Genomic DNA, 19,677 nt, shown 5'->3' on the forward strand with positions numbered 1-19,677 from the left:
AGCCTTTCATGCCGTCCGTAATATATTCATATGATTGGGCACGGCTTGAGGAAGGTTCTCAGTGGTCAATACCTTCATCATGTCCCTGACTGTGCCATTGTGAGGTGCACACCAAATCATCGTGGATTTTCAAATCCGGTGTGTTGACAGTAGTGCGTCGGACAGCGGAGCGTTGCGCATGCCAGCCCAGCGTTGCGCGTGTGCGTGTGCGAAGGGTGTGCGCGAGGCGACAAAGAGCGTGGCGAGCATGAGGAGTGGAGAGCTGACGTGTCAGAGAACTGAGGTTTACTGTAAAGGAAGGCAGCGCAGTGGAGATCGGGTCATTCAAGTGTGGAAGTGGCGGCTGTCAGACGTTGGGTCCGTGCTGCCGGTGACCTCCCTTGGATCAGCGACACAAGCCTCCTGCGTTCTTTGCAAGTGCGGAGGTGGCAGCCGATGGACTGAGGGTCCGTGTTGCCGAAAGGCACACTTGGATAGCCTGCTTTAAGCCTCTGGCATTTCGTGACACTGTCGATAGGACCTGGCTACGTTTTTCCTGCGGCTGCCAAGCTTTTTGGGCTGTTGACGGGAGACCAGCGGCATCTCCCTGTGTTCCTCTCCGCTCCTACTACCCCTTGGCTCCCTTCTGCCGCTTCCTTTGAGGCATCGCCAGTGACGCGTCGCACTACATCGACCAGTGTTCGCCCTGTCGGCAAGGCATCCCCGCTTCACCTGGGACGCTCAGTACCTGATGAACTCTTTCCTTTTATTCTGTAGTGTTGTACGCATGTTGAGTGTTCGTTTTCTTGTTTTCGTTTCCGTTTCTTATTGGCTCTTTTCCTTCGGCTTCGTTTTTGTTTTGTTTGATCTCTTTGTTCTCTTGTTCGAACTTGCATGTGATAGAGCTCCCCTTCGGAAAGTCGGGGACGCGCTACCAATTCTCGACAATTGGCGTCTGCGACAGGACGAAGCCGTTTAACTTATATTGATGAATTTTTTTTAATAAGGAAACGATGAGCACGCTAAAGGAATTAATTGAATTAGGCAAAGAGTTGGGGTTGAAAGACGCCGAGCTGTGCTCGTGGGTTGCCGCTGAGCAGGAAAAGGAACACGCCACACGAGCAGCCGAAGGCGAGCATGCCAAGGTGCAAGCAGAGGCTGAGGAGCGCAAAGCACAAGCCGAACGTGAGAATGCAGAGTTGCTAGCAGAAGCTGAAGAGCGTAGATTGCAGCTCCAATTAAGGCTCACAGAAGCAGGAGGGGGTAATCAAGAATCCGCACAGGGGCCCTCAGCAGCGGTTAGTCCACACACATTGATCCCGCCTTTCGACGATCGCAGGGATGATTTGGATGCATACCTCTAACGTTTTGAGCGAATCGCAGAAGGGCACAGCTGGCCCAAGGAAAAATGGGCTACAGCACTCAGTATGTCTTTGACTGGGGAAGCTCTCCGTGTGCTCGGTCGACTGTCCCCAGCAGATTCAATGAATTATGATAAGCCAAAACTAGCCTTGCTCCAACATTTTCAGTTTACAGCAGAAGGTTATCGCAAAAGGTTTCTTGAAAGTAAGCCGCTTGATAAAGAAACAGGCAAGCAATACGCAGCACGTTTGCTCAGTCTTTTCGATCGATGGGTCGAGATGTCGGGAACGGCCATAACGTACGATGATTTACGTGACTTGATGGTGGCCGAACAGTTCATGAGGAACTGTCATAGTCGTCTGTCAGTTTTCTTTCGAGAAAGAGAGTGCAAGACACTGGACAAAATGGCTGAGGCAGCAGACAACTTTCCAGAGGGCGAGCGGCAAAGAAATTTGTCTTCGTTCAATGAATTGTTCAAGGTGGGCGTCCCGAGGGAAAAGGATGTTCCATCAAAGAGACAGTCAGGGAGGTGCCTCATTTGTAACCGACAGGGACACAAGGCTGCCGACTGTCTGTCTAAGCCAAGGCAGCTTTATTGAGTTTATTGCCGAAAAACAGGGCATGATGTAATTCCTGCTCAAAAAAAGCATAAAAACCAGAAGAAATCGTCCTGTTGTGTTCAGTCAGAGTGTGTTGCATCCGAAACGGTGTCCACAGCTGCAGATAGGCTTGAACAAGCTGAGGATAAGGTGGTGGTCGGACTTGTCCGGAAAAAGCCTGCAGACGCCAAACACATGCCTGTACTAGAGGGTGAGCTCCGAGGCCTACCCGTACATGTTTTACGGGACACGGGGAGCAATACAGTAGTGGTGCGGAGAGCCCTAGTTTCTGACTCAGCTCTCACTGGCTCGACATCTACGGTATTCCTTGTTGATGGCAGTAGTCTGGAAGTTCCCGAGGCAGAAGTCTATATCGCTTTCCCTTATTTCACTGGCACGGCCGTGGTAAAGTGCATGGAGACACCATTATACGATGTTATAATTGGAAATATACCACAGGCCCATGAGCCGCCAAATCCAGGTATTAATTGGAAGAAATTGGGGTGTGTTGCTAAATTATGTCCTGAAATAGTCAATGACGGGGACGCCAGTAAAAATGGTGAGGGCGAGGGCCGAAAAGTGGTGTTGGCTGGAAAGGAAGTTTCTGGACGAAGGAGAGAAAATACTGCTTTAAGCGTTGGTCCTAGGAGGTTCACCAAGGAAATGTTAGAAGCATAGCAAAGAGACGATGAGTCATTGAAGGCGTGTTCGTTGAAAGTAGGGAACTTGTTCCATGGCAAGCACGGCACTTCGCACTCATGTGCTGTTGAAAAGGTTTGCTGTACCGCCTCTGGCAGAGAGGTTCGACAGGTAGTGCTTCTCCCAAGTCTTGCCGATCACAAGTGTTGAGGCTTGCCCACGATAGCCCGTTGGCAGGGCACCAGGGCATTAAGAAGACTACAGATCGAGTTCTGGAACAATTCTACTGGCTGGGAGTGCAGGAGGAGATTAAGAGGTATGTCAGCTCGTGCGACTCCTGCCAAAGGACGAGCCCGAAAGGCAAAGTAGGGAAAGCTCTATTGGGACTCATGCCTCTTATTGACACTCCATTTGATCGGGCCGCTGCCGATATTGTCACGAAGACGATGACGCTGGCAGTGGCGCGGGACGGAGTGCTCGCGCTAGGGAAGCCGCCATTAAACATCATCTCACTGCCATCATACATCTCGCCTCAATCTTCGGCCGGTCGCCACGTAACATTTGGTGTGAGGTGCGGGGTATCATCCCCTATCCTGGTTTCGGAGCTTCAGTGTCCTGTGTCGACCGTGGTCGTCGGCCATGAATTCCTGATCCGCGTCGGCCGGCCGTGCTCCAGCCTGCCAAGCCCGAACTGACATCGCCGCTCACCCAAGCCCCGTCCCCTGCCTTGATCACAAGATACGACGACATGACGCCGCCGCTGCGACCCGACCCCATGACCCGACCGGCCCGAGACGCTGTCCACACATGAACACACAGCCCCCCTGCCCCTGCCTTTCGGTGCGTCTTAGGGCTTCGGCCGTCGGCTCCTGGCGACCTGCGGCCCGTAAGCTTCATGGACCAGGATTCATTCGCAAATCTCTTTCATCGTGGCGGCCAGCACTTCACCACCATGCCATTTCTATTGTAGCGTCCTGTGAACCTATCACCATCGAGCGCAACTCTTCGTCGATATCTTCTTCGATTCACGATCGGGACGATCGCTCGGCAGCCTCGGGTAGTGTCACGAAGACAATGACGCTGGCAGTGGTGCGGGACGGAGCACTCGCGCTAGGGCAGCCGCCATTAAACACCATCTCACTGCTATCATACATCTCGCCTCACTCTTCAGCGGGTCGCCACGTAACAATATTGCTGGTCCACTGTCGCCCACATCAGTGAAATGGAACAGATATATTCTCACTCATCGATTTTGCCATGCGGTATCCCGAGGCCGTGGCTCTGCCAAAAATAGATTTTAGCAATCGTGGCTGAAGGTTTGGTGAGGATGTTCTAACGTATAGGTTTTCCGAGAGAGATCCTTTGTGACTAGGGCTCCTATTTCACTTCCGAAATGATGAGAGAGCTCAATGATCTCTTGGCGGTGAAACATCTCAGCACGACACCTTACCATCCGATGTGCAATGGGATGGTGGAGAAATTTAACGGCACACTCAAGCAGATGCTGCGGAAGCTAAGTCTAGAGCAGCCCAAAACATGGGATCGTTATATTGCTCCGCTGATGTTCGCATATAGCGAGGTACCACAGGCGAGTCTGGGGCTTTCTCCGCTTAAGTTGATATTTGGAGGACATGTTCGAGGACCGCTCGCAGTTCTCAGAGAGCTCTGGACAAAGGAAGAGCTGGGAGAAGACACGAAGGCAACCTATGAAACGTTCTCGATCTAAGAAAACGTCTCGAGCAAACTGTGAGAGCAGCACATCAAAATCTGTTGAGTGCCCAACATTCTCAGAAAAGATATTAAGATAGGAACAGCAAGAAGCGGCATTTAAGGGTTGGAGATTGTGCCCTCATTCTTTTGCCGAGCAGCCACAATAAACTGGTAATGCAGTGAAGAGGTCCATTCGTGGTTTCTGGCAGTGACGTGGATAATTGGATCAACTTGGGCCACACTAAGAAGCTCTTCCACATCAATATGCTTAAGCGGTACGAAGAGCGTGCGTCCCAAGAGACCGTGCAAGCGTCATCTTTCGTTGTTTAATCGAAGAGGCTGACAGGCTCAGAAAACATAGGCGCTGATTGCATGAGTGGTTTATAATTGCCGGAGAGTGATACCCAATGTATACTATTACTATCCGGTGTTTGCAATTGTTACCTGTGCAAATGTGGCCTGGTAGTGTTTGTGGGTTGTTTTTCTTCTTTCGTTCTCCGGTTATGTGTTGCTCAGTGTGTACATATTCACCTTTATGGTATACACATGTGTAAAGTTTGTGTCTGATATTTTGTACTATTTTTATTTTCCCTTTTGTCACATGCATAAGGTTTGACCCTCTGTGTATAAGGTTTGACATGTTCCCTCTGTGCGCGTTTCCATGTGCCTCCATGTGTCCTGTGTAAAGTCCGGTGACTACGGCGGCGTCTAACTTGACAGTTTATCACGTGAACATTACTGTTCGTGCATCAACTGCTTCCCACGTAAACATTCGTGTTGTGTGCACCGATGGCAGTTTTTTCTGCGACAAAACTTTTTCGAAGGGTGGGCATATGTCAGGTGCACACCAAATCATCGTGGATTTTCGAATGCAGTGCGTCGACAGTGGTCCGTCGGACAGCGGAGTGCTGCGTGTGCCAGCCCAGCGTTGCGCATGTGCGCATGCAAAGGGTGTGCACGAGGCGACGGCAACAAAGAGCGCGGCGAGCACGAGGAGCGGAGAGCTAACATGTCAGAGAGCCAAGGTGTAAAGGAAGGCAACGCAGTAGAGATCAGATCATTCAAGCGTGGAGGTGGCAGCCGTCGGACGTTGGGTCCATGCTGCCGGTGACCTCTCTTGGATCACAGACGCAAGCCTCCTGCATTCTTTGCAAGTGTGGAGGTGGCAGCCGATGGTCTGAGAGTCCGTGTTGCCAAAAGGCAGTCTTGGATAACCTGCTTTAAGCCTCTGGCATTTTGTGACACTGTCGACGGGACCTGGCTATGCTTTTCCTGCAGCTGCCAAGTTCTTCGGGCTGTTGACGGGAGACCAGCGGCGTCTCCCTGTGTTCCTCTCCGCTCCTACTACCACCTGGCCCCCTTCCGCCGCTTCCTTTGTCGCATTGCCAGCAGCGTCGCACTACATTGACCGCGTTCGCCCTGTCTGCAAGGTATCCCCGCTTCACCTGGGACGCTCACTACCTGGTGAACTCTTTCCTTTTATTCTGTAGTGCTGTACGCGTGTTGAGTGTGTGTTTTCTTGTTTTCATTTCCATTTATTATTGGCCTTTTTCCTTTAAAGAATAAATACGGCTTCGTTTTGTTTCGTTTGATTTCTTTGTTCTCTTGTCCAAACCAACACGCGATAGCGTTGCCGTTCGGAAAGTCGGGGACGCGCTACCAATTCAGCCATACGCTACCAGGTGCACGCATCGCCTGTTATAGAGCTTTTTCAACACCAGTGCTGATTCTCTAAGTGTAGAACATTCTTACAGTTATTTTTATGATGCACCCAACATATTGAGAGGCATTCTAGGCAAAGTAAAATTTAGTTGCAAATGGCCCTTGAGCTCTGCCTTAAGGACATGACACGATAGCGCTAATGGATCCCATCAATGGCCTGAGGTCCTCTTTCTACACCAGTTCGCTAACATGGGCCCTACATATTCTTTTCTTTCTCCAACACAATGCTTTATCACTCACCCCATCTCAGCACTGTCATTCCAAGTCTTCTTCTGCTTCACACCCTTCATAATCAAAACGCATTCCTTAAGTGCCATCTCTTGGAGCTGCGAAGTACTCCGCCGCATGCCGGTGCCACTACAATACATTAAGCGGCTGTCGGCTGTTCATACGCAAAAAGGCTTTGTTAGTTGGCAACATTAACTGGCGATGCTAATTGGTAACCTTAATTAACTGGATGTTTTTGCCTGCTGTGCAGCCTACTCTGCAGTGCAAGGTGCTCACACAAGACCTCCTTTTATCACACTCAAAGCTCCTCCATGGCAGGGTAGCATGCCCGGCTCAAGACGAAAGGGGCATCGCTTTGAGTACCAGCTCAGCCATTTTTCTTTTCAGCATAACTGTTTTTCTTCCCTCACAGGCTACATGCAACGGTGGTGGAATGATGTCGCAATCCTGTAGACCAATGAGGAATTTCATTGTAGCCCCAAGGTCTTCACTGGACATTTGCTCTAACGCTACCACGTTATTGCATCCAATGCATGAGAAGAACGCCCTCTGCCTTGAGTGGACAGCAACTAGCAAGCTTCTAGAGACATATTTCATCCAGTGCAACTCTTGTAACATGACACAAGCTCACCGGTGCAGCGTAGCTGTTTGCGCTTGTTCCTCACGAAGCAGCGCTATGAACCTCGGAATAGCATTCTGCACAGGAACAAAAAAAGGGGGGTAAGTGTACAAAATCCCTGAACATGCCCCAGTGTTCCTATTTTTTTTTCTTTCAAAATGTTTAGCCTCAGTGTAGTTGGTTTCCACTTCCACACAGATCTGGCAGCGAACACAATGCGAAAGTGCATGAATAGACCATATACATGGAGGCGACGCGATAGCGGAAAGCAGCGCTATCCCATCGGATATGTGCTGCTCGCCTCTCTAAGCTTTGTGACGTATGGCTTCTACTTTCTGCAGCCTCACACGCATTCGCCGCATAAAAAGAAGTAAAAGCTCACCTTGCAGAACTCCACTTCACCCTCGACTTGCTCCCACTGTTGTTTCATTTCCTTCAACTCCATTTTGACCTTGGTGAATTGCTGCAAAGCAGGTGCAAAGAGCACAACCCACATCAGCTCTCTTCAGATAGCAAATACAACATTCTACTGTACACCAAAACTTTCGCTCTGCAACCTAGAGATTGCAGCAAGCTTGGAGAGTAAAATATGATTGGCAGAAGCATAGTGGTAAGCATGCTACCACCAATCACGCGCTACTTAGCTAAAAATGGCTAAATAAGACTACAACAGTCCATTAGCACCAGGCTCGCTACCTCCATTTTTGCCATCTCCCTTTATGAGCCACAGCTGCGCCCACAGTGTAGCTGCATGGTATGCCGGAGATGGCTTGTAAAAGCTTGCCTGCCAAGTGTGTGCCTGCTGAGCCCGTACATGCCAACACTGTAACATGTGGTAGTTCTTTGAGAACATGATTTACCATGCTTTGCTGCAGGTGCGAGTGCCTCTGCTCATTCACTCTGAATTCCAACACTCACTCATACCTACTTTTGCCCTAAACCGTCAACAGTTCCTGTGATGGTATCAGCCGTTGCTCATATGATCCCTGGAGCTGGGATGCTGGCAACCTGCTTGCCTCATATGAACCTCACCCTTTTGTCCATGCCTGCCAGGGTACTTTGATTTGAAACAAGGCTACAATGCCAGGCTAGAGTATCAAACAGTTTCATGCTTCAAAGATACGAAAATGCTGCTTTCCGCACAGATATTTTGGTGCTGCCAAGTTGAGCCCCTGATGGTGGCTCAGCGGTTAGGGCACAGTCGGTTGCAGAGATGGCTTGGGGACAAACACACAGGGATATCTGATTTTCCAACCAGCTTAAGAGACCTTTTTGTCGGGCTAGTTGGCAATTGACCATTGTAATTTAAAGGCACCAAAACCACACACACACACACACACGAGAGAAGAGAATGGGACAGGTGCTCTATCCTGTTCTCTTCTCTCGTGTGTGTGTGTGGTTTTGGTGCCTTTAAATTACAATTTCCAGCCAGTTATCGTCATCACTCCAATGCACGTGGGTGTGGTGCATCCCACGAAACACATAACTTCTATAGAACGTCTTCAAACAACTCCAAACATCTAGCAACGTCTAACTCGTGATTGAAACGTTTAAAAAACATCTCAGCATTAGAGGTTTATCCACAAACGTTTTAAAAACATACTGACAAAAGAGGTTTATTCACACACTTTTTAAAAACTTCTCTAAATATATGTTTTCCATGCAATGTTTTAAAAATTTCTGTGACGAGAAGTTTACTCGGGAATGTTTTAGTGAAGTTGTTTAACAGCAATTTGTTCCAAACATATCTTTGCATATATGTCCAAGTACTTGGCATACACAGTCGGTAGATGTGAACTAACACCACGCAGAACCTAAGTCCAATCATATGCATTTTTATGCGTCTTTTATTTTGGTGATTAGTGATGACTGAGCTAGTCATGTACATGACTCAGCGCCAATTAACATAGGATAATTCCGCACAGCCGTTAAGGCAGCAGGAATGTCCACGCAACGAACGTTGCAAATAGCATTCTTCTTCGAAGTCAGTATATAATAAGAGTAATAAGAGCAATATAGAATGTGCGTTGGACATACCGTACATAGTAGAGCGCGAGACAATTTCTCGACTATGCTGGTTTCAAGCTCCACGCACACCGCTGGCAGAAACTAATGAACTGATGAAACTATGGCAGAGACTGATGAAGTAGGTTTTCTTGCCTCATTCGCATGTGTATTTATGCTGCAAAGGGCAGCTGCCCACCCTTTGCAGTTCGAGCTATACTGCAGATATCTGAGCAAACAAAATCAGCAGCTCTAAATAAAGCATGAGTACTAAACCTAATGAAATTCCACTAGTTGATTTTAGAGGGTTCTAAATATATAGCATACTGATCTGGTGTCTACAGGCTTCATATAAGCAGCCATTTGCAAAAAATAAAAATGTCTAAATATGTTCTTAACGAGTTCTTGCGAAGAAGTTTTCTAGATCTTTTTTAGCGGAGCACTAGCAGGCATATAAAACCTCTTTTTTCCTCATTGTCTACAGACCATCTGAAAATAGATTTCTTCTAAACATTTCCATATACCTTTGTAGACGTTTGTTATATGTTGCGTAGCCCTCCTTGTGTTTTGTGGGATGTCTGTTCTATCATTTTTTTTTTCACCTCCTGATTCTTTCAACCTGCTATCAACATGAGGCAGTGATAGTGGCCCTTATATATTGCTGTCTAAAGGCTCATGCACTTTCATTTCTTTTGCTTTTTCCAACCTCGGTGGTCGTTCTAATGCAGGCGAAATGCAAAATACCACATGCCCCATTCCGAAGCCCTCAAACATAGCCCCCCCCCCTTCTTTCTTTCTTGTTCAACTCTTTTTTTCGTCCCTTCGAGAGATGACACAGCTGCTGCACCCGTAAGCTTTCACCCGCTCTGGTTGATCACACAGAGTTGCATGTTATGATAAGTGCCCAATATGTTTTAAACAAGAGTCAATACCTTCATTCTTAGAAGAGTTAATCGATGTAGGCATCTGCCTCATACTCTGAGTTCGCAGAAAGTGGCAGGCTTTGGTATTCGGTGTGTGGAATGGGGATGCACGATCATAAGACGCCACCAATGTGGTTCAAAATGCCTTTGAAATGCTCAGTGCACATCTGTGCATCCGTTATGGTTTATGGGGGTTTAACGTCCCGAAGCAGCTCAGGCTATGGGGGCACCATAGTGAAGGGCTCTGGAAATGTCAACCACTGCCATTACAAGTACACAGGACTCTAGAATTTCGTCTCCATCGAAATTTGACTGCCGCAGCCCGGATCAAACCAATGTCTTTCGGGTCAGCAGACGAGCACCATAACCACTGAGCCACTGCGGCGGGTGTGTGTACCCGTTATAAGTAGTTACTAGCTAAGATGTGATAGCAGTATGTCTGATAACGAGTGGTCTCGTGGACTGCACCTTTGAGGGAAGAGATTAAAGGAGCAAGATGGAGTAAAAATAACCTTTGCGTTTTCTCTCACCAAGATTCACAAATAATGCGGCATAAGGTAAGCCTGCTCAATTATTTTTTTTTCGCATGCAATATTGTGCAAGATACCTTCACAAGAAATTTCTGCATCAGTAGACATAAGCGAAGCAAAGAACTGCCAATTTCTTTTTATTTCGTTAGCATTTGAACACCCATGTTGAAAAAGTCTGTCCAAAACCCGGGCTGGCAAGTGGAAAAGCAGAGAGGGCAGTCCTTTCCACTTCAAAGAGAGGGAAAGTGAGAGAAGGAAGACTATAAGAGAGGGTGGGTGGCAAGAGTTGCAGGTGGCAAAGTGAAAGGGGGAATCTCCCTCTTGGGGAGAGGAGGGAGAGGGAAGACAGGGTGAGAAGGGACAGGTAGGGAAGAGTGACAAAATGGGGAACAGTGAGGGAGAGAGGTGTGTCCCACAGCGACTGTTGGATTGGATTGGGGGCAGTGGAGTGTGTGTGCGGAACGTCACATGGTGATTGACGGACTGAATCACGTCACCCATTCACACAGCATGAACCCACCAGCGGCAGCTACGTCCAGGGCAGGGAACACTAATGCTAACATGTACTTCACTGCATCAATCGCACTGATCATCTATAACTGTTTTTTTTTGCTAGCCCTTGTTTTGTTTTCCAGCTATGAACGTTTGTGCCTTCCAGTAAAAATTTAATTGTGAGACAAGCACTTGCGCAGTCATTTTCCTTTCATGCTCGTCTTTGTAATGTGAAAGCATTATGTCCAGAGTTTCCTGTTAGCAAAATTTTCTCTGCACGATTACATCGCTCTCTGAAGATAAATGTGCAAAAGTTTGGTTATGTTAGTGTGTGATGAGATCCTGCTGTGGGAAAAATTTTGTCAATGTGGTGCAATTAATTAATTAAATGCGAGAATTACACTTTGACGTCACAACAGCCACGGACGTCAACATAGCTTCTCTGCACGATTGTGCCGTTCTATAAAGATATATGTGCAAAAGTTTGGTTGCGTTAGTGCATGATGAGATCTTGCTGTGGAAAAAATTTGGTTGATGAATTGTAATTAGTTAATTAATTAAATGCACAAATTACACTTTGAAATCATGATAGCCATTTTTATATCCAGTGTTTCGTGTCAGCAAAACTTTCTCCGCATTATTACATCGTTCTGTGAAGATAAATGTGCAAAAGTTTGATTGTGTTAGTGCGTGATGAGATCTTGCTGTGGGAAACATTTGGTTGATGAATTGTAATTGCTTAATTATTTAAACAAAAAAAATTACATTTTTAAATCACGATAGCCTGTGTTTATGTCCCGTGTTTTGCGTCATCAAAACTTTCTCTGCATTATTATATCATTCTGTGAAGATAAATGTGCAAAAGTTTGATTGTGTTAGTGCGTGATTAGATCTTGCTGTGGGAAACATTTGGTTATTTTTTGATGAATTGTAATTGCTTAATTGTAATTACACTTCGACAACACAATAGCAACGGACGTTGACATAGCACCTGGATGTCAAAACAGCCATAGACGTCAACATAGCACCTGGACGTGAACCGTAAAATAAATGAAGTAAAAAACATAATAAAGAATAGAAAATTTTAAACATAATTGAATTTAAAACGAAAATATAATAAAAATAATATAAATAAAAATAAATCACGTACTGATGTCGCAGAAAAAACCCACGTTCTAGAAAGTTCCATGCTTTCGCATTCTTCCATGTAAGCAGACTTAAGTGCCCCGGTAATTACTTGTGTTTATTCCAAAGATGTCCATAGTTCCTCGCTACGCAGGTGCAGTATGAGAACTGATACGCAGAATATGTCGGTGAAAAAGCATTATGCAATGTTGTGCAACACACACTTGTTTGAGCAGAGTGTTGTGTGGCAATACATCACTCACCAGATATGTACAAGCACCATCAACCAGGCAAAACAGGTAGCAGCAGGCTTTATACTGAAATGACTCAAACACCTCGACGGTCCTACGCGGACCTACCTACCTGTACAGCGAGCCGCTGTTTGTCCGAGGTAGCTTTCACCTGCTGCTCTTGCTGGACCCCATCCATGAGCAGCCGCTTAGCTGTGCCTTCATATTTGATGATCTCCTTCTCCAGAGGCGCACACTCTGCAAGTCCGAACAAGAGTACACCCGCATCCCTTGTGCATTTGTGCAAAGAAAAGACTCCGTTTCCCAGCTGCACAAAAGCAACAATTGCCTGCCAGTGCTCCTACCAGTCATGACATCCACAAGCAGCTTTACACAAATGAAGCTGCAGAACCACAAAAAATGCCCGTGGTATTTGAGATTGAAATTGTGCTTCTAAGATCAATGTGAATGTTTTATAGTTACCTGTACAATAAATTAACTCAGCCGGTGAATAATGGTGGCAGACAAAAAGAAAACAGGATTCGAGAAAGACATGCATACATAATATATATATATACACACACACACATTTATAGACCATACTTTTTTTTACTTTTCAGACATACTCGCATTTAAGCAGCAATTTTCTCCCAGTCATTTTCTCCCAGTCAATTTTCTCCCAGTCAGGGAACGAGCCGAAGGGAGCGGTTGTGTGTCGCTGAGTTTTAGACTACTGGCAAGCCAGGCAGGCACGGGCCCAGGTGCGCACGTCCTTGTTGATGCCAGGCCAGGCGTAACGTTTTGTGAGAAGGTGCTGCATGGCGCGAATTCTGGGATGGGACAGGCCACGGAGGGCGTCGAAGACAAGACAACGAAAGGCAGAGGGCACCAAAGGGCACAGAGTGCTGGCCTAAGTGTCGCAGATGATGGGAACAGGGCACGAAGAGAGGAGAATTTCACGGAAAACCGGCGAACGTGGGTTCCTGCGAAGGTCCATAACTTCCGTGTCATGTTGCTGCACTTTTGCAAGGGCGGCAAAGTCGAGGTTCAGTGGTGGAGCAGCGGAGGCGAGGGAAGCAGTAACACGTGACAGAGCATCCGCCGGGGCATTGTCAAGACCTTGCACATGTCTGATGTCGGTCGTGAGTTCTGCCACGTACCAAAGGTGACTAATTTCACGGGGCGAGAATTTACCGCTCCCCAATTTGATGGCAAAAATAAGTGGTTTGTGGTCGGTGGTGATGTGGAATTGCCGACCTTCAAGGAAGTGCTTGAAATGCCGCACGGACATATACATGGCAAAAAGTTCACGGCGGAAAGTACTGTAGCAGCTTTCGGCAGCGGAAAACTTGCGGGAGAAAAAAGATAGAGGCCTCCAAGAACCATCCACGAGTTGGTGGAGCACGGCTCCAACACCGGAGTCGGAGGCGTAGGGGTGCATCAGGGCGCGGATGAGCAAGGAGAGCGAAATCGGATAGTTTCGTAATCAAGGGTTCGACAGAATCCTGTCTGGCGAGGGGGAAGCATACTGGAAGCACAAGAAACATACACTCGCCAAAGAAAAATATTTAACACATGACGTTTCGAGACCCATACGGGTCCCTTGTTCACAATGAGGATGGGCGGAATGGGCCGCTACTTATAAGCGGACTTGACTGCACAGTGAGTGGGCGTAGATATCGGGGAGATTCCCTCTCGTCCTGTTGATAGCATTCTTGGTCGTCTGTATGTAAAATGATTCGAGAAGTAATCGTGAAGATAAAGGTTTCTTCGTGTCCAAGATTGTGGCGTTCTCCCAGTCAATGGTGTGCTGCATCATTTGGGCATGCTCTGCAAGTGCGTTGGAGGAAGTGCAACCTTTCTTGGCGTCATTCTTGTGTTCCCTTATTCTTCTTTTAAAATCACCTGACTCGCTAATGTATGATGCATCGCAATCCTTGCAGGGGATCTTGTATACAACGCCGGGGTAACATGTGCGCTCTAGGCGGTCCTTCACGTGACACAGCTGCTGTTTCAGCTTGCTGGACAGTACGTGCGCAATTCGAACGCCGTATTTGGCAAATATTCGCGCCAGAGCCTCACTTGTACCCCGGGAATACGGGACAGTCGCGCGTTTCTGTTGCCCAACAAACTGGGGCTGAGCAGGTTCCTTACAGCGGCGTTCTTGTTTAGCATCTGACGGGGGTAGCCATTATTTTAAGGTCGACGCGAACTTTCTGCTGCTCGGAAGAGAGAAGGCCAGGACTAGAACATAGACGACCAGCTCGCTTGAACAGAGCGGACATGACGGAGCATTTGTGGCCTATGGGATGGGCAGATATAAAATCGAGGTACTTGCCGGTATGTGTGGGCTTTCGGTATACGGTAGTGGCGAGCCCATCGGGAGTGCGGAGAACGAGAACATCGAGAAAAGCAATACTTCCGGCGGCTTCTTTGCTTTGGCGGTCTGGAAAAAATCCAGAGCAGCTGAAGACCATGTCAGCTGTGTGGAGTTTGTTTTCTTGTCTTGAAGCATGTCCATCAGTGGTTTGAGGAGTGCAGCACAGTGAGGGATGAAATGGCGGTAAAAATTGATAAGGCCAAGAAATTCACGGAGCTTGCGGATTGAGGCAGGCTGAGGAAAGTCTTGAATGGCCTGGACTTTTGATGGGAGAGGCCGGATGCCGGAGCTGTTGACACGGTGGCCAAGGAAGTCGAGCTCCGACTTGCCGAATTCACATTTTGCTCTGTTGATGATCAGGCCGTAATTAGAGAGACGTTGAAGAAGAAGCTGCTGGAGGTGTAGCAAGTGCTGCTCCGTATCGTGCTGAATATGAGAAGGTCCTCGATGTAGGCCATGCAGAAAGCTAGACACCTTGTAACTCTGTCCACGAAGCGTTTAAATGTCTGGCCAGAGTTACAGAGGCCAAATGGCATGCGGAGGTATTCGAAGAGGCCGAATGGTGCGATGATTGCAGTTTTGGGTACATCGGATGGTTGGTTCTACAGGGATTTGGTGGTAGGCCTTGGTGAGATCGATTTCAGAAGAAATTGTAGCGTCATGCAGAGCGGTGGTAAAATCCGCGATGCGAGGTAAGGGATAACGGTCTGGAATGGTAGTGTTGTTGAGGGCGCGTAATCCCCACAGGGACGCCAGTCTCCTGGGGATTTGTTCGGTACCATGTGTATGTGTAGAGAGGACACCCAAGGGCTAGATGAAGGTCGGATAATGCCGAGCTCAAGCATGTGTTCAAACTCGTTGCGGGTGATCTGTTAACGGTCTGGAGCAAGGCGACAGGCGAGCATGCGTGGTCGGACCAGTGGTCACAATGTGATGCGTGACCTGGTGTTTGACGAGCAGTAAGAAGTTGGAAGGACGGAGCAGAGAAGGGTATTACGCAGCAGCAGCGTAAGAAGGGTGCAGTCTCTGTGCTGTCCCTTCGCCTTCCCTAGTTCTCGCCGGCCAATCCTCAACTCTGGCTCACTCAAGTCAAAAGCTAGTTTGCTATTGGCCGCATCACCACCCAAGCGCAGAAGTTTCATCACGCCGCTGCATCGCTACCACCTGAGATTGCCGCTGAAGTCTGCGACCTCCTTATAGTTCCGCCCGCCTCAGCCCCATTTGACACGCTGGCTGCTGAGCTCAAGTGAACAGCCGTCTCGGAACATCGCCGCCTGCAGCAGCTCATCTCCTCCGAAGAACTGGGGGACTGCAAACCAACACAGTTGCTGCGGCGACTCCAGCAGCTCCTGGGCGACAAGGCTGCCACCTTCAACCAAGCCTTCCTGCGTGAGTTTTTCTTTCAGCGCTTGCCGTTATCGGTATGCTTTGGAGAAGCACGCTGAGCTGGCGGCATCCAACATGGACGTTTCCTACTCCAACATTTCTCTCGGCGCAGTGTCCCAGCCTCCCACCCCACCATCATCTCTTCCCTCCCGCGTGGACCTTCAGAGCCTTCATGACGGCTTCCATGCCCAGATCACACGTCTCTCCGATCAAATCACCGCACTGTCGACCTCCTGCTCTCTTTCGCCTTCCCGCCACCAGGCCTCACCTTGCCGACGTAGTGCTGCCCCACCTCTTCAAACCAGTAAGTGCTGGTATCATCGCACCTTTGGTGCAGCAGCGCGTCAGTGTACCGCTCCCTGTCGCTTCCAGGGAAACTTCCCACGACACAACTAGAAGCGGCAAGTGGTGTCACCCCGGACAACAGCCGCTTATCATCTTCGATGGCTGGTGCTGCTCCTGCTGCATAAAGCCGCTGCTGCTGCTACATATTTTCTAACTAGTGCCAGCTGATTTTGAAAGGAAGGCAAGCTAAAAATAGGATAATTTTCAATCTGCCTTCAACTGTAGCAGCAATGGTACTCGTCTATGAACAGTGCCGCATAGACTGCGCTGAGGCAGAGCTTCGTGGGCCAGGTAAATACAGCCCACACCTACAAACGCCAGAATCTTCCTATCAGCGACATCAGAACACATTAGTATTTTCAACCCCAGATTGTAGGGATAACAAAAATGGCCTGGCTTGTGTGTTCCTCAATGAATCACTCTATTAATCAATTGGTAAATCAATCAATCAATAGTTACATGGACAAGAGAAAACACATTTGTTGCAACTATAGTCGCTTTGTACATTTGTTACAAATGTGGTAGACTGTCCTGCGATAAACAGGAAAAAAAAGAAAGACACATACCTTGCCTCGATGAAGCCTCCAACTGCTCAGTCATATTGCTGCAAGAAAAGTGTACAGTGTTAAGAACCGAGGTCTTTTTAAGTGCCATGAGCAGACTTACTGTCTTTTAATGACCTTCCTCTTGAAGTCCTTATACTCCTGCAGCAGGAAAAAAAACAAAAGATTATTGGGTGTGTGATTATCATTATACGATGATAATATAATAGCATTAATTCTTCTTGCTTGAAGAGCTAAGGTTGTTGGCTTAGTGCATTAATCAGCGAAAGCTGTTTGGAATAGGCTGACTGGCCCACCGCCTTCCATGGTAACTACCAACCGGTTGTTCCCGTGGCAACCACCCTCAGGTTGCGCATTCCTCCATCCACATCAGAACCTTCTTCGTCCGTGGTAGCTGCCCTCTGGGTTCTTCTTGTGGCAGCCGCCTTCCAGCCTTTCCCTCCTCTCTATAAGTGAAGATATTATTTCCCTCTCCACTTTAGCACCTGTCATTTGTGGCAGGTGGTCCCTCCTCTACAAGTGGAGAGGAGATTTTCGTCTCTGCTTTAGCACCTGCCAAATGTGGCAGATTGTCCCTCCTCTACATGTAGAGAGATTATTTTCCTTTCCACTTTAGCCCCTGCCAACTGTGGCAGGTGGTCCCTCATCTACAAGTGGAGGGGATTTTCTTGTCTCTGCTTTAGCACCTGCCAAATGTGGCAGGTTGTCCCTCCTCTACAAGTAGAGAGATTATTTTCCTCTCCACTTTAGTCCCTGCCAACCAAGGCAGGTGGTCCCTCCTCTATAAGTGGAGAGGGCGATTTTCCTGTCTTCACTTTAGCAGCTGCCAACTATGACAGGTGGTGTTCACAACAATACAATGCTGGACCTGCCTATGATGTGTAATTAGACTTCTAATCACATGAGACACATATGACAAAAAAAATGTGACTTAAGTGCTACCTGACTGTCACATAAGACACATATGAGAAAAAGAAATGTGACACAAGTGTTTCTTGACTGCCTTAAATCTGTAGAGCTCTTGCACCAGCCAGCGCCAAGAGCTGATAGGAGAACAGATGAACAAGTAAATATAATACGGCAGTTTCTGCATGCTTCAAGTGGCCTCATTACAACCACCACTTGTGTTGAAAGTGACACAGAAACAAAATTCAATTACAAGTTATTTATCAGGTGTAAGCGAATTCAACAAGGCAATTTAAGTTTACTAACTTCTTGTGCATCATTACAAAAAATGAATGTGCAACTAGAATTTGGTGCAAGCCTTTAATTAATGGGTCACAAGCTCCATGTGACCCATCGGTCATTTGACTGAAGGCAACGGCCACGTGACCTTGCTATGTGAAGATGTCATGTCATGCTGACAACAAACATGATATCTCAAACAAGTCTGACAAAAACAGCTGACATTGCAAGCCTTGTGCACATACTATTTTTCTCTAGACACTATAATGTAAGTAATCTAGTTTTCAGAGCTAACCAAATGTTGGCTAGTGTGGCACCATTCCTCTTAAACTGCCAAAGACAGAGGTCACGCACATGATATTATCATGTCCTCAATCAGAATATCATAGACAAACATAGAAAGCTGAAGGCCTGGTACGCTATAAATGGCCATTTAAAAGTGATATTTTACTTTCGTTTCTTGCCAACTCAACATAATCCCCTCTGGCACAAGACGCCACGGTGGCTCAGTGGTTATGGTGCTTGGCTGCTGACCCAAAAGACACAGGTACGATCCCGGTCGTAGCGGTCGCATTTCGATGGAGGCGAAATGCTAGAGGCCCGTGTACTTAGCGATGTCTGTGCACGTCAAAGAATCCCAGGTGGTCAAAATTACCTGCAGCCCTCCGCAACGGCGTCCCTCATAACCCAAGCTGCTTTGGGACGCTAAACCCCATGAAACACATAACGCCATAAACAGTCAGCTTCTCAAGGAGCTGTGATATTATCATCGAAATCATATATTTGAATGTTGAAATATCCTTAACCAACATTTGCATGAAAAAAATGTGTCCTAGCAGGAAGTAAAATACCCTGTTAAGCCAATCACATGATGCAATACCATTAAATCTAATGAACTGGCACCAAATGTTCATTGTTGGAATTGTCTTAACCAACATTAGCATGAAAAGAAATGGATTTTAAAAATGCGTTTTAACAGGAAGTAAAACACCCTGTTAAGCTAATCACATGATGCAATATGGTTAAATCTAACGAACTCGCACCAAATGCTCACTGCAAATTCCTTGCCACCAAAACAAGTTTGATGCAGTGTTCACCTCAATAGTGTAACATGCCAGCAGAAGGAAAACATAAACAGATGAGAATTTTAAAAAACGAAGCAAGATGGCATGCCCAGGCCTGCCTGCATTGTAGTGCTATAACGCCTCTTCATATGCATACGCAACTGAATGCCAGTACACGTGCGCTCAATCAACCATGTGCAGGCTATTTCACACTTAGAGGGAAACTGGGAGTGCGTGCCGCCATGGTTCCAGTAGTGCTGCCGGCGAGAGGCAGCGAGAATTGGCGCCTCAGGGCACATGTGCAGAAATAACAGCAGGCAGTGCTTGTTTTGCGCATGCATCTTTGTCGCCGTTTCTCCTCCTCTATCGGCGCAAGCACTTCGCATAACGCGGCTGCCATGCACTCCCAGTTTCCCTCTAAGTGTGAAACAGCCTGTACGTCCAATAGACTGCAACCTCTGCATCATAAATGCCTTGATGTTTCACAGGCAATGAAACTGAGCATTAAAAGCGCATATACATTAGGATATGTCTCGTAGGTATGTGAATCTCGATGATACCGTTATGGCTGATATTTATTTTAATTACTTAT

General features: G+C 47.4%; 1 protein-coding gene across 1 annotated transcript in view; it reads right to left on the reverse strand.

The window, feature by feature from the left end:
- Positions 1-16,873, reverse strand: part of LOC144111959 (uncharacterized) — a 36,900-nt gene extending 20,027 nt beyond the window's left edge. The window contains exons 1-5 of the mRNA XM_077645053.1: positions 16,840-16,873; positions 13,138-13,311; positions 12,296-12,420; positions 7,241-7,321; positions 6,871-6,935 (exon numbers count right to left, since the gene is read on the reverse strand). Coding sequence (XP_077501179.1) covers positions 6,871-6,935; positions 7,241-7,321; positions 12,296-12,420; positions 13,138-13,311; positions 16,840-16,873 — 479 coding nt within the window. The remainder of the gene's footprint in view (positions 1-6,870; positions 6,936-7,240; positions 7,322-12,295; positions 12,421-13,137; positions 13,312-16,839) is intronic.
- Between the last annotated feature and the right edge of the window lie 2,804 nt (positions 16,874-19,677).

This window comes from Amblyomma americanum, unplaced genomic scaffold (assembly GCF_052857255.1).
Source record: "Amblyomma americanum isolate KBUSLIRL-KWMA unplaced genomic scaffold, ASM5285725v1 scaffold_19, whole genome shotgun sequence".
NCBI classification, from domain to species: Eukaryota; Metazoa; Arthropoda; class Arachnida; order Ixodida; family Ixodidae; genus Amblyomma; species Amblyomma americanum.